This window comes from Pan troglodytes, chromosome 16 (genome assembly GCF_028858775.2).
Source record: "Pan troglodytes isolate AG18354 chromosome 16, NHGRI_mPanTro3-v2.0_pri, whole genome shotgun sequence".
Taxonomy (NCBI): Eukaryota; Metazoa; Chordata; class Mammalia; order Primates; family Hominidae; genus Pan; species Pan troglodytes.
The window spans coordinates 82,591,133-82,607,094 of record NC_072414.2 but is presented as its reverse complement, the minus strand read 5'-3'; the positions used below and the strand labels follow the sequence as shown (position 1 = coordinate 82,607,094).

Genomic DNA, 15,962 nt, shown 5'->3' with positions numbered 1-15,962 from the left:
GTTGGCCAGGCTAGTCTCGAACTCCTGACCTCAGGCAATCCGTCCACCTCAGCCTCCCAAAGTGCAGGGATTACAGGCGTGAGCCACGGCCCCCAGCCCATTACAATATTACAATTGGTCATTACAATATTTCATTGACTCTAAGATGCCAACTATATTAAGATACTGTTATTTTATGGACTATTAAGGAAGAAAAAATTCTGCTAATTAAACTATGACACAGTGCTTTTATTGAAATAATTTTTTTTACTGATTTGGACATTGATTTTTATTATCCACAGCTCTGTGCCTATATGAAAAATACATATAATCAAAGTAAATGGTGGGCGCATGCCTGTAATCCCAGCTACTCGGGAGGTTGAGGCAGGAGAATCGTTTGAACCCAGGAGGCGGAGGTTGCAGATATTTGTACATAACACAGCTAAACACTACAGAGCAGGCAAATAATCAGCACAAATAATGAAGTAATGTCTCGTTTTAGAAATTACAATAATCCGGCCGGATGCGGTGGCTCATGCCTGTAATCCCAGCACTTTGGGAGGCTGAGGCAGGGGGATCACCTGAGGTCAGGAGTTCGAGACTAGCCTGGCCAACATGGTGAAACCCTGCCTCGCGGGTTCAAGTGATTCTCCTGCCTCAGTCTCCCAAGTAGCTGGGATTACAGGCACCCACCACCACACCTGGCTGATTTTTTGTATTTTTAGTAGAGACGGGTTTTGCCATCTTGGGCAGGCTGGTCTTGAACTCCTGACCTCATGATCCACCTGCCTCGGCCTCCCAAAGTGCTGGGATTACAGGCGTGAGCCACCGTGTCCGGCCAGATCATTGTAATTTCTAAAACCAGACATCACTTCATTATTTGTGCCGATTATTTGCCTGCCTTATAGTGTTTAGCTGTGTTATATACAAATATCTGCAACTTCTGCCTCCTGGGTTCAAGCTACTTTCCTGCCTCAACCTCCCGAGTAGCTGGGATTACAGGCATGCACCCACCATTTACTTTGATTATATGTATTTTTCATATAGGCACAGAGCTATAATTAAAATTATACCATATATAACATACATAGGGTACCATTATACCATATATAACAAAGTACTATATATATGTTAAAGAACATATTTTATCTTAAGAATGAGTTTAATATTCAATGGTCTTCAGATGTCCTTAAAAAAAAAAAGAATAAGTTTCGGCCGCGCATGGTGGCTCACGCCTATAATCCCAGCACTTTGGGAGGCCGAGGTGGGTGGATCACCTGAGGTCGGGAGTTTGAGACCAGCCTGACCAACGTGGAGAAACCCTGTCTCTACTAAAAATACACAATTAGCCGGGCGTGGTGGCACATGCCTGTAATCCCAGCTACTTGGGAGGCTGAGGCAGAAGAATCGCTTGAACCTGGGAGGCGGAGGTTGTGATGAGCTGAGATCGCGCCACTGCACTCCAGCCTGGGCAATAAGAGTGAAACTCCGTCTCAAAAACAAACAAAAAAAGAATAAGTTTCAATTGTTTCTCTGAGATTTTAATCCAGAGATTAAATAAAAATAATTAAAACAACTGAGGCCAGGCTCAGTGGCTCACGCCTATCTGTAATCCCAGCACTCTGGCAGGCTAAGGAGGGAGGATTGCTTGAAGCCAAGAGTTCGAGACCAGACTGGGCAACATGGTGAAACTCTGTCTCTACGAAAAAATACAAAAATTAGCTGGGCATGCTGGTGTGTACCTGTAGTCCCAGCTACTTGGGAAATTGAGGTGGGAAGATCACTTGAGCCCAGGAGGTTGAGGCTGCAGTGAGTCATGATCACGCCACAGCACTCCAGCCCGGGTGACACAGCGAGACCCCGTCTCAAAACAAACCCCAAAAAGAAACAAACCACTGAGATATATTTATCACTTAAGGAGTTCCCTAGCAAGATTAACTTTCGGCCTATTAATCTGTGCCACGTAACAAAGGATACATGCGTACCCACCTGCAAGCTTCTTGAGAGTGACGGTATTAAAAATATTGAAGTAATGGACACCAAAAACTTTCCCCAGAGATTTGCAGACTTCTGTAAGTTCTCCAAGACATTTTTTAACCATCTCTTCCCTCTGAGACACTTTTGCTACTAACGCTTTTTGTTTTTTCACACTGCTGGAATTTTCTGTTTCCATAAAGTCTACCTTTATGAGAGAGAAACAAATCATAGGAGTGGGTATATGTGCACTTGTACCCATACAGGGGCTTTATTTAATGCTTAATTGCATTTTTTGGGGGTAATTCTATTCTGTCATGCAGATAGTGAGCCCACTGGGAACAGGGGCTGTGCATTCTCCATCTTTGTATCTCCAGTGTCAAGCATAGAATAGCCTCTTGATAAATGTTTCTTTAATGAATATATAAAGATTTAGTGACCTGATAACCCATTAAATTACTTTTGACAGGTGTCATATTACTTGGGTTGAATTTTAAGATCTCTTTCCAATTTAAGAAGAACAGAATATGTTCATATAGAACAGTATATATAAATTCAGTATCTATAAGCTTGGACAAAGACACTATACTTCACAATAATATATTTTGGTTCACTCATTGTGAGATAATAAAATAAACATGAAAAATACTATACCTTTAAATTGCCATTTAGTACAGTTTGGGCTTTATTTCCGAGCATCACATAAGCGATCGCCTGGTCATTGGCATTGATATATAAGTCTTCATCCAAAATCTTGTCAAGTATCAGCTTTTTAAAAAGTCTTTCGGCATTGTGTCGTGAATAAGCAGATCCTTTTCCAAATATACCTGACTGGATTTTTGCACTCTTACTCCCTGATAAGAAGATACAGGAAGTAAGATGAGTAAATGTACGTATATCATCACCCTCAAATAGAAGAGGCTAAAAAGTCATTTATGGACAGGTTTGGACAGATGGAATAGATCACAAACCCCTGGCACAGACACTCATTTCTGTTAAATGAAAGTATTTGAGTAGAACGCTAAAATTTCTATGGTTGTATGCACTTTTCCTTATCTTTTTACAATACACATGGACAAAAAACAGCAGCAAAATTACATTGGAGCAAATAAATCAAAGAAAGAGTTTACATAAACCATAATAGCTTCCTATCACTGTGCTATGTATTAGGATAACTGTGCATTACTTATCTATATATTTTTTTTTTTTTAGAGACAGGGTCTCACTCTATTGTGGAGGTTGGAGTGCAGTGGTGCAATCATGGTTCACTGCAGCCTCAAACTCCTGGGCTCAAGTGATCCTCCTGCCTCAGCCTCCTGACTAGCTGAGATAACAGGTGCAGGCCATCACACCCACCTAATTTAAAAATTTTAAATATTTAAGTGCATCTAGTATTTATTAATTTTTAAATTTTTGTGGGTACATAGTAGGTGTATATATTTGTGTAGTACATGAGATATTTTGATACAGGCATACAGTGTGAAGTAAGCACATCATGGAGAATGGGCCATCCATTCCCTCAGGTATTTATCCATTGAGTTGCAAACAATCCAATGACACTCTTTACATTATTTTATAATATTTAATTTTTTTGTAGAGACGAGGGTCTCACTACATTGCTCAGGCTGGTCTCTAACTCCTGGCCTCAAGCAGTCCTCCCACCCTGGCTTCTCACACTATTGGGATTACAGGTATGAGCCACTGAGCCTGGCTACAAACAATTTTTGACAATCAGTTTTCTAAATACGATCCCTGGCCCTGGTTATCAAAACTGCTACTAGTTTATAATCCAAGTATTTAAGTCTATTCTTTTTGTCACCCTCACTAATGAAGACTATTCAAATTCTAAAAGAAAAGCACAACACCCTATAAGATGCTCAAGGGGAGAGATGAAGAAAGGAATATGTACACACACTTCCCTCTTTCTCTTACTAGCCGAGAGCCACAGTTGGCTGGATCCTTTGTTTCATTCATAAGCTGCTGTGACTGCTAATGTCTTCATTATAAACACAACTTTATTGTAACAATCTACTTAAGAGACCTTGTGACATTTATAAAAATCAGAATTAATGGTTATTATGTAAAGCTTTAGCTCTGTTTTAAAGAGTTCCAAATAATTATATTATTGTCAATTTCAAATGGCTTCTGGCCATATATCCTGAATTATTCAAAATTTTCTTTAAGTAATTTGTATCCCTGAAAGGCCACATTACAGAAACAGAACTACCGTTCTGCTAATGATAGGCTGAATGGTATGGACCAACCTTACTGCTGAGGACAACTAAGAAAGCTGGCTGAAATACAATTTTTTTTTTTGAGTCAGGGTCTTGCTCTGTTGCCCAGGCTGGGGGTACAGTGGCAGGATCACAGCTCACTGCCACCTCGATCTCATGGGCGCAGGTGATCCTCCCACATCAGCCTCTGGAGTAGCTGGCACTACAGGTGCGTGCTACCATGCCTGACTAATTTTTGTATTTTTGGTAGAGACAGGGTTTCGCCAGGTTGCTCAGGCTGATCTTGAACTCCTGGGCTCAAGCAATCCGTCTGTCTTGGCCTCCCAAAGTGCTGGAATTACAGACATGGGCCACTGTACCCAGACAGAAAGGTTTATAATTAAAAGCAACATTCCCCTGACTCATCCTTCCCTTCCCCAAGGGAATTGCTTTTTAAACAGTTTTTGTTTTCAGCTCTTCAGGTGGTTACCTACACACAGAAGGACCTGAAATCTTGCCTTCTGTCCAAAAGCCTGACATTTATCTATTGTCCTTGCCCCTTTATTATGAAAGATGAGGTTTTATCTCATTCATACCACCCCCACTTTGTTTTATTCTTCTCTGAATTTTGCTAGTTATATGATACTATTGGGTCATGTACTAATTATGTTTCTAACTTTCAATAGAACTTCTGACCACTACCCCTTCCCACAATGTGAGATGTTATTAGTACCCAAGCCTTCCCTGTATGCCTTCTTTTACTTTTAGCGATTGTACTTTTACTTTTATATCATCAATATTAACATTTACATCTTGTTCTGTCCTGTAACCTTATTTAGGTCTGTATGTTGATTTCAATCGTTGTTTACATGATGACAAATTTCCTTCCCTAATTGGAACAATGTCATGACTCTTATGGAACCAAAAGGAGAATGTTTACCCATCATGTCAAATGGATGACTTTTTTGTACATTTTACCAACTTTTTTTTTTTTTTACAACTTTTCTTTTTGAGATGGAGTCTTGCTCTGTCACCCAGGCTGGAGTGCAGTGGTGCGATCTTAGCTCACTGCAACCTCCGCCTCCCAGATTCAAGTGATTCTCCTGCCTCGGCCTCCTGCGTAGCTGGGATTACGGGTGCACACCATCAGTCCCGGCTAATTTCTGTATTTTTTTGTAGAGATGAGGTTTTGCCATGTTGGCCAGGCTGGTCTCGAACTCCTGACCTCAAGCGAACCACCCACTTTGGCCTCCCAAAGTACTGGGATTACAGGCATGAGCCACTGTGCCTGGCCACAACTTCCTTTGTTTTATATTTGATCTTGCTCTCTTGTATAATCTTTTCCCTGGAGTTTCTAAGGGCCTCTCTCCTTTTTTTTGGTTGAAAAGTAACATTTGCATTCTTCACTGTTATCAATAAAACCATTCCTTTCTTACTCTCTCTCTACGTTGGGTGGGCCCTGTTCCTTCTTCTTCTTTTTTTTTTGAGATGGAGTTTCACTCTTGTTGCCCACGCTGGAGTGCAATGGCACCATCTTGGCTCACTGCAACCTCTGCCTCCCGGGTTCAAGCAATTCTCCTGCCTCAGCCTCCCGACTAGCTGGGATTACTGGTGTGTGCCACCACGCCCAGCTTATTTTGTATTTTTAGTAGAGACGGAGTTTCTCCATGTTGGTCAGGCTGGCCTCGAACTCCTGACCTTGTGATCCGCCCACCTCAGCCTCCCAAAGTGCTGGGATTACAGGCGTGAGCCACCGTGCCCAGCCTCCTCCTGACTTTTGTTAGTCTGCATGGATTGCTTACTGGCCCTGCTGCCTGACTGTGACTATGGGTTTTCTTCACTGGACCCATGGGTGGGTTCCACCACTTATCAAATCACGACCTGTGCTCACTTTCTTTGCCTGCTAGTCTCCAGGATTGCTGATATTAAGCTGATGTCAGTCTGGTTTGGGTTCCTGTTTTCTTTCCGGAGCTTTCAGAATTGTCTCTGAAGGGGTCCAGAATATGCCACTGTGGCATAAAAATTATTTTGAGCAGAAGGCATCTGAAATCTCTTATCTGCCAAAAAGCAGGGCCTCCCAAAAGAACTCAGTTGTCATAAATTGCCTCCCTGGGAAAAACCAGGGAAGGCTGACCCTTTTAAACAGAGATAAGACTTCACACCACACTTAAACAGACATTGTCATAAAAACTTTGTATCTCCCATCTGGTCTCCTAACAGTCCATCTGTCTTTCCTAACAGTCATTTGTTTTTCCATAAGTGCCCCCCTCCTTCTCCCCTTCCTCTATTAAGATGGTATATAAGCCCCACATTCTAACTGCCCCTTTGAACCACATTTTTCTGTGAACTCCTATCCACACATGACTAAATCTGTCTTTTCCCTTGCTAATCTGTTTTTTGTTGGTTTAATTTGCAGGCCCCATCACTGAACCTAAGAGGGTTGAGGAAAAGTTTTTCCTCTTTGACATGTCTTTAACTCTTAGTATTCTCAAATCTCGTGGCCATATGTCTTAAATTTTTTTTTTTTTTTTTTTTTTTTTTTTTTTACAGGCATCTTATTTGGCATTCAGTGAGCATTTTAATCCAAAACTTTTATCTCTTCCACTCTAGGAAGTTTTCCTAGATCATTGGTTTGATAATTCCCTTTATTTTCTATTTCCAAAATTTTTGTCAGATTTTACATCTACTGAGGATTAATACTTTCTATGCTTTCTCTATTTTCCATATATCATTTTGATCAGTTCCTAAATTTTCTTGACTTTATTTTCCAACCTCTCCACTAAATTTACTTTGTCAATCATTTAAAATTGACAGCTCTTTCTCATTTTTATTTCTTTTCCATTATTCAATTATTGAGTCTTTATTTTAAAAACTCTTTAAGACGATACTAAGGAGTCTTCTCTCCCCTCTCTCCCAAACTACTATTTTCAATTATTTCTATCACCTAGGGACAAATATTCTATTTATTTGGTCTTCCTCTTTACTGTCCATTTCTTTCTTTTTTTGAGATGGAGTCTCGCTCTGTTGCCAGGCTGGAGTGCAGTGGCGCGACCTTGGCTCACTGCAACCTCCACCTCCCAGGTTCAAGCGATTCTCCTGCCTCAGCCTCCCGAGTAGCTGGGACTACAGGCACCCGCCACCACGCCCAGCTAATTTTTGTATTTTTGGTAGAGACGGGGTTTCACCATGTTAGCCAGGATGGTCTTGATCTCTTGACCTTGTGATCCGCCCACCTTGGCCTCCCAAAGTGCTGGGATTACAGGCGTGAACTACCAAGCTCAGCCTTTACCGTTCATTTCTATGTAACTTTCAGGGACTAGGTAAAACTTTTTAGGTGGGTTTCTTCTGTTATTTTCTATCTAGATTTACTTCCTCCCAAATTCCTTCCCTGAATGGGGATATTTAATTGTCAGGTTTGCTTTAGGGTAAGTAGGTGGGACCAGACTTTAGGTAGGCCAGGCAGTTGCCAAATGCCACTTAGGGGCTCTGACCCCTAATTCAGCGGCCCTTCTACTCTTTAGGCAATCACTTCATTTATTTTTGTTCTTGAGTCAATTCCAGGCATTCTATGCAGTTCTTTTGTGGGCACGTTTTCTATTTTTCTTTTTTTTTTTTTTTGAGACAGAGTCTTGCTCTGTCGCCCAGGCTGGAGTGCAGTGGCGTGATCTTGGCTCACTGCAACTTCCTCCTCCTGGGCTCAAGAAACCTTCCCACCTCAGCCTCCTGAGTAGCTGAGACTACAGGCATGTGCCTCCATGCCTGGATAATTTTTGTAATTTTTTTTTGTAGAGACGGTATTTTGCCATGTTGCCCAGGCTAGTCTCGAACTCCTGGGCTTAGGCAATCCTCCTACGTAGGTCTCCCAAAGTGCTGGGATTACAGGTGTGAGCCACCATGTCTAGTCCCACTTCCTAATTTTGGCTCCCCTGGTTTCACTCCTATCCTCTCGTACCTCTAGACTTCCAGACTGATGCTTAGTGTTGGGGTTTTGCCTGGCTGATGGGACCTTTTCTGTTTTAAATCTTCCCTACATTCATTTTGGGTTGTGGCTTTATTGCATTTTGTTCTATTTGTTAACATGCTTCCATCCATTTCCTAATCTTTTTTTTTTCAAGACGGAGTTTCGTTCTTGTTGCTCAGGCTGGAGTACAATGGCGTGATCTCGGCTCACCACAACCTCTGCCTCCCGGGTTCAAGCTATTCTCCTGCTTCAGCCTCCCGAGTAGCTGGGATTACAGGTGCCCATCACCACACCTGGCTAATTTTTGTGTTTGTTTGTTTATTTATTATTTTTGAGACAGAGTTTCACTCTTGTTGCCCAGGCTGGAGTGCAATGGTGCGATCTCAGCTCACTGCAATCTTCACTTCCCGGGTTCAAGCGATTCTCCTGCCTCAGCCTCCCGAGTAGCTGGGATTACAGGTGCATGCCACCACGCCTGGCTAATTTTTTGTATTTTTAGTAGAGACAGGGTTTCACCATGTTGGCCAGGCTGATCTCAAACTCCTGACCTCAGGTGATCCGCCCGCCTCGGCCTCCCAAAGTGCTGGGATTACAGGTGTGAGCCACTGTGCTCAGCCCCTGAGAGATTTTTAAGGCACTAATCTGATAATAGTCTCTCTCCTATTCTCTATGCTGTTATGGGTCTAATCCTCATTTTATTTCCTTACTGACATTTTAATAGTTACATTCCACTCACTCAGATGAACTTGCATAAGCTTTATTATTTTCTTCTTTGTATGTGAAACCATCTCAACTTAGTGACATATACATTATATAAAACAGTATAACAATTGACTTTCTTTTGTTACTTAGAAGTTTTATTCAGAAACTCAAGTTTTATAAGAAAATAGACAAAAGTGATTTTTTTCCATGTACTTGTAATAAATCTTTAGATGTTCAATTTCAATTGACGTAACTCAAACATTCAAAACAGATGACTTACCCAAGAAAATGTCGACCAGCATATTCATAGTAAATCTTCCAGAAGGACCTACATGTTTTATATTTCTCATTCCTTGTGATGAACTATGTTCTTGAACAAATCTTACAATACTTTTCACATCATCAGTCACATCTCTTGTTTTATAATCCTATGAATAAAAAGAGAATACTTTCTGCTATAATTAAGGTAACAATGCCTAGATTACTAGGGTTCAATATTAACTATAGTAGATTCATCATAACCCATTTCCAGACCAATACCGAGACCAAGACCTACAGAAATTTCAAATGTTCATTCTTATCTAAGTTCTAGAACAACTACCACTCGATGTTGTTACTGTTTCACAGAGATACGTCTTGTTTTTCAACTACCTGATAGCACTCTGTGGGTAGAAACACATATGTAACACACAGACACATACACAAACACACAATTTAAATCCTCCATGCCTCCTAGAATAGTGCTCTGTTACATACTGGGTGGGAACCTGTGGGGTGCCACGTAAATCCACGGATTCTAACCCCTCCGGGGTCTTTGGTGCCACAGTCAACGCTCTTTTCATCATCTCCTGCCAGTTTCCTTTCTCATTTCCTTCAGCTATCCCCAAACTTTGCCCACTTTTTAGAGTCCCTGTTACTAGATGACTTTTTGCCTTTCTCTCTCCTAGTTCTCTCTACCATCAATACTGACCACTCACAGGTGTAAAAAGCTGCATCATGCTTGGTGCTTCTGTGTATGCAGCTCTCCCTACCTTCTAATCCTTGTCATTTGCACACACCAATAACCTGGAGATGAACAGGTTTCTGGTCTTACACTAACAACTGCAAGTGATTCTGAGGCCCTATCTAGAGTCATCAAGAAAAAGTGCCCTGTCACTCCATTCCTACCTTAATTTCTTTTTTTTTTTTTTGAGATGGAGTTTCACTCTTGTCGCCCAGGCTGGAGTGCGATGGCGCAGTCTCGGCTCCCTGCAACCTCCACCTCCCAGGTTCAAGTGATTCTCCTGCCTCAGCCTCCTGAGTAGCTGGGGTTACAGGCACCTGCCACCATGCCCGACTAATTTTTCTGTATTTTTAGTAGAGATGGGGTTTCACCACGTTGGCCAGGCTAGTCTCTAACTCCTGACCTCAGGTGATCCGCTGGCCTCAGCCTCCCAAAGTGCTGAGATTACAGGTGTGAGCCACTGCACCTGGCCATCTACCTTAATTCTTGGTGATTAGGTATATAGAGCTGATCCTCTTACTTTGGTCTTTTGGTTCTTGATCTCCTCTGCTCCAATGATCCTGTCCTCCACATACATCAGCCACTCACACTTCCTACCTTAAGCTTACTAATAATGGCAACTCCTCCATTCTCAGACCACCACATCCTATCTTTCCAACTCATACCATGTGGTAGTCTGACTCCAACAATCCCCTGGGAATGCCCATCTGCTGATCCTCAACCTCAGATGTCCTCCTAACTCAGCTGAAATTCCACAGTCAATCATTATAATCACTACCTCTCATAGACCCTCAGCTCTCTTGCCCTTAGATCACTTCAACATATTACCTGGCAAAACATAATGGATCCAATTCTCCATCTATGCTGTCCCTGTACCTATGTGGCTGAACTTGGCATTTTCACTGTCACTACGTGGCCACAAAGCTCGAATGGACTGTTAATGCTGTAGGCAATCATTATCTTTATACTTCCCTAGCCTATCATTCCTCCATTCTCTCACAACAGAAGTCAGCAAACTATGGCCCAGGAGCTGGATGCCTGTTTTTGTGCATAAAGTTTTATTGGAACACAGCCATGGAAGATGACTAGAAAACTGGTGTATTTATTGTTTATGTCTGCATTTAGACTACAATGGCAAAGCTGTGAGTCGTTGTGACAGAGACTATGGCTGCGAAGTGTACCATATTTACGCTGTGGCCCTTTAAAAGCAAGTTTAGTGACCCCTGTCCTAGACAACTATTTCATACTTTCTCCTTTCTCTTCCATCCCTTCTCTTATCCCGACTGTCAGCTGATGGCCATGCTTTAAATATCACCCATGTGCCACCAGTCTGTTTTCAGAATTTTTGAATCTTCATATGTAATTCAATATTAGATTCCCAATTTAGGTAACCCAAACCAAGCTCCTGATCTTCTCTGCCAACCAGCCTTCTGCATCTTAGCCAAGGATAACTCCATCCTTCCAGTTACTCAGGCCTCCAGTTACTCTGGGACTCTAGCCCTCAAGTGACTGCTATGGCTCTCCATCACCTCTCCCCCTCGCTGGCTCTTAATCCTGCTCAGCCACATGGGCTCCCTTGCCATCTCTCGAACACACCAGGCACACCCCCACCTTAGGGCCTTTGCTCTAGCCAAAGCTTCTTCCAGGAAAGCTCACATCCAGGGAGCTGCCAGCTAACTCCCTTCTTCAAGATTTTCCTCAGCTCCCATCTTCTCAGTTAGACTTCCAAGGACCACCCCGTCTAATACTGCATCCTGCACTCTACCCATTCCTCCTGTCTTTTTACTCTGCTGTGCCATTCACCACAGCTCTTATCCTTTCACGTATATTTATTGTGTATATTGTTTGTAACTGGCCTCCCTCTGCTAGAGTGTAAGCTCCACAAGGGCAGGGATTTTAATTTTGTTTAGTGATGTATCCCACATTCCTACAACAGTGCCTGTTACACAGCCCAACAAATATCTGTTGAATGAGGGAACTGATAGCAATGTTTATGGGATGGGGTGGGGTGGGAGGAGATGGCATGAATTTGCCAGTTCCACACTGAGAGAGACTACCCTCTGCTCTGCCCTGTGCTGCGTATTTTTTAACTATACTTACTGAGAGTACTAAACTTTTTTTTTTTTTGATGGAGTTTCGCTCTTGTTGCCCAGGCTGGAGTGCAATGGCATGATCTTGGCTCACTGCAGCCTCCACCTACCAGGTTCAAGCGATTCTCCTGCCTCAGCTTCCCAAGTAGCTGGGATTACAGGCATGGGCCACCACACCCGACCAATTTTGTATTTTTTTAGTAGAGACAGGGTTTCACCATGTTGGTCAAGCTGGTCTTGAACTCTTGACCTCAGGTGATCCTCCTGCCTCGGCCTCCCAAAGTGCTGGGATTACAGGCATGAGCCACTGTGCCAAGCCAGAGTGTTAAACTTCTATGAACACATGTATGTCGGTCTCCACTCCAGTCTATGAATTGGTCCATACCATGGTCACTTGTGGCTCTGCAGCATCTTGCACATATAATTCTAATACTCCCAGATAGGTAAATAATACACCAAACGTAAAAATGCTCAGTAAGCAGTAGGTTACAGTAGACATTAAAATGTAGAATTACCAAGATAGGTAAAATAAGTACCTATTGACTGAATTTAACAACCTTCCAAGGGTATTTTAGGACAGATAATAGTGAATTTATCCACAAGCAGTTACTGTTATTCTTTATAGTTAAAAAAAAAAGAGTAATGTAATTGATTTGAATTCAAACATACAGTACACTAGTTATTATTCTTTTGAGAATGAGATATTTTAGTATATTAATTAAATATTTAAAATATTAAATATTAATACATCAATTTTAATATATTTAATTTAATCAATTAAAATTTTAATATAATGTATTATATTAATAACATTAATATATTAAATTTAAAATATTCTACCTGCCCATGTTGGATCTTTTTGGATGTTTGCATATTAATATTTCTAAAATATTCTGTAATCATCAGTGCACATATATAAACTCAATATTCTGGATATGCTGATGTCCATTATATTTTTTAACAGGGTGCTAATTATAAAGAAAAGATACCGCATGAAATTACTTTTTAAATGTTTCCATTCCAAATTACTACTGGAAGGAAGCTGTCTTTCCCCTGTTAATCTGTCAGAGACCACCTTTTGCAATCTAATTTGTATCTACATTTTTAAAGTAAGAGAAAAAAAATTTAATTATAAAGAATTTTAAAACTTCTTTTTTTACCTTTGTTTTACAGCAATTATCACAAGAAACATCTGGGTGTTTCTTACAAAAATCAGGATTAAATCCATTTTCACCAAAGTAGGCCAAAAGCTGTATTCTCCTGCATTCCGTTATATTTTCACAGTAATGTACCATGCTATACAAATTATTGAAGTGAGTTTCTCTTGTATGATGGTTTCCATCTTTTTCCACTAAAAGAGATGAAGAATATAGTAAGACATACTTATAGGGGAAAAATAGAGCATATCATAGAAATATTTAGAATAGATTCATATAACTTTAAATATTAAATAAGAAAATTACTGTTAACAGCATTATGTCAACATGGCATTCTATATTATAATTAACTGAGTATTAATGTTCATCCTCAAGATTTTAGTATTATAGGAATAAATGTTAGGTTGTTTTTTTTTCAAATCTTCATTATCCCCAATGATGATGGTTTGACTTATATTTGCTGTATTTATCAGTCGAGCATCCACCGAACTGAACATCCTGAGGAAGCAGAGCCTGAGATTACGGCAGTGGCCATGCACTTCTCTGAGTATCTGAGGTCAAAGTAGTTACACCAGTGGTTCCAAAACTGTGTGCCAACAAGCCCTGGGGTGCTGTGGTGAACTCACAGAGACAGAATATTTTACATGAAGGGAAACACAGCAATGCCTAACATCTGTTGAACATCATCCAAATTATTAGCTTGAGGTAGTTAATGGTATTAACATTAGATTGTGCTACATTCCTATTAGCAATATCTCATCTTTGCAAAGCTGGGTTTTCGGCAGTTGCTATGATAAAAAGAAGTATCTCAAGAAAATCAATGTGAAACAGGAAATGAGGGTGGCAGTGTCTGATTTGATTCCAATGTGTGAGAACAGCAGTGGCGTACTTTCCATCAGTAAGCAACTGTTGTTACTTAAGAATTTTAACACCAGGTACAGTGGCTCACGCCTGTAATCCTAGCACTTTGGGAGGCCAAGGTGGGCGGATCACCCGAGGTCAGGAGCTTGAGACCAGCCTGGCCAACATGGCAAAACCCTGTCTCTGCTAAGAATACAAAAATTAGCTGGGTGTGGTGGTGCGAGCCTGTAATCCCTGCTAGTCGGGAGGCTGAGGCTGGAGAATCACTTGAACCCAGGAGGTGGAGGTTGCAGTGAGCTGAGATCGTGCCATCGCACTCCAGCCTGGGCAACAAAAGCACAACTCCGCCTCAAAAAAAAAAAAAGAAAATAATTTTTTAAAAATATTATTTTTTTCTTCCAGTTTATGAGTATTTTTCCCCCCAAATAGTTGCTGTTATCAGGACTTAAATATCTATTAAATTGTTTGGGCCTAAATTTTTTTTTTTTTTTGGCCTCGGCCTCCCAAAGTGCTGGGATTACAGGTGTGAGCCACCATGCCTGGCCATGTTTGGGCCTAGCTTTAATACAGATTTAAAAAAAAACACAAATGGGCAAACCAAGTGTAAATATTTCATTTTCTTCACTGAGAATCACTTTGGTATAGTGCAAGGAACATGGACTTTGGAATCAGACAAACTTGGGTTCTGTCAGGGCTCTACCATTTACTAGTTCTGCATTTCATTTTCCTCCTCTGTAAAATGAGGAAAGCAAAGGTTTTATCTCTGAGGGTTATTGTGAAGATGAAATTAGTTGATGATACATGTAAGGCATTTAGAATGGCACATAGGAAGTGCTAAATAAACACTTATCTATAATAATTACCATTGTTATACTACTACTACAACGACTCTTATTGCTCCTGCCATATCAGTGATCCTGGGGAAAAGTTACAAAACCTTTCCGAAGCTCACTTTTTATGGGAGTACCTCTACATCACAAGTTAGTTGTTTTGAACAAATAAGGTAATGAGGTGATATATGCAGTGTTGGGCACAGTGCTTGGTAAGTGCCATTTCCCACGCTCAGTACTTCTGACAGAGTTAATTTAAAAGTGGTCTTGGCTGGGCATGGTGGCTCACGCCTGTAATCCCAGCACTTTGGGAGGCTGAGGCAGACAGATCACTGGAGGTCAGGAGTTCAAGACCAGCCTGGCCAATGTGGTGAAACCCTGTCTCTACTAAAAATACAAAAATTAGCTTGGTGTGGTGGTGGGAGCCTGTAATCCCAGCTACTCAGGAGGCTGAGGCAGGAGAACTGCTTGAATCTGGGAGGCAGAGGTTGCAGTGGGCCGAGATCGTGCCGTTGCATTCCAGCCTTTGCACTTCAGCCTAGGCAACAAGAGCGAGACTCCGTCTCAAAAAAAAAAGAAAAAAAAAGTGGTCTCAGAAGAAATACATATATTTAGGAAATATATTTAACTCTCACAACCCAGGAGAAAAGTGAGCAAAGAATGTAATAAAATTCTAAAATATGTATTTACTTTCACCCAGCAAGTTTAAGTCTAGAAATTTATCCTATAAGGCCGGGCGTGGTGGCTCACGCCTGTAATCCCAACACTTTGGGAGGCTGAGGTGGGCGGATCACCTGAGGTCAGGAGTTTGAGACCAGCCTGGACAACATGGTGAAATCCCCGTCTCTACTAAAAATACAAAAATTAGTTGGGCATGGTAGCACATGCCTGTAGTCCCAGCTACTCTGGAAGCTGAAGTGAGAAAATCGCTTGAACCCGGGAGGTGGAAGTTGCAGTGAGCCAAGATTCTGCCACTGCACTGCAGCCTGGGTGACAGAGTGAGACTTGGTCTTAAAAAAAAAAAAAATCTTATATAAGTAACTGCAAAAATGCCCAAAGATATTTGTATAGGGAGGGATGTTCAATACTGCATTGTTGATAACAGTGAAAAACAATAAACAAGATCTAGTAAGAGGCGATTAGTTTAATAACCATGGAATAACCATACTATGGAATTCTAGGTAGTCAGGCT

At 41.2% G+C, this 15,962-nt stretch overlaps 1 protein-coding gene across 3 annotated transcripts in view; it reads right to left on the bottom strand.

The window, feature by feature from the left end:
• The window catches only part of BLM (BLM RecQ like helicase), a 100,902-nt gene that overhangs the window by 9,147 nt on the left and 75,793 nt on the right, over window positions 1-15,962 (bottom strand). For all 3 annotated transcript variants that reach the window (XM_510594.9, XM_054667945.2, XM_063794348.1), the window contains 4 exons: window positions 13,083-13,273; window positions 9,110-9,257; window positions 2,608-2,807; window positions 1,969-2,161 (listed from right to left, as the gene is read on the bottom strand). In XM_510594.9, coding sequence (XP_510594.5) covers window positions 1,969-2,161; window positions 2,608-2,807; window positions 9,110-9,257; window positions 13,083-13,273 — 732 coding nt within the window. The remainder of the gene's footprint in view (window positions 1-1,968; window positions 2,162-2,607; window positions 2,808-9,109; window positions 9,258-13,082; window positions 13,274-15,962) is intronic.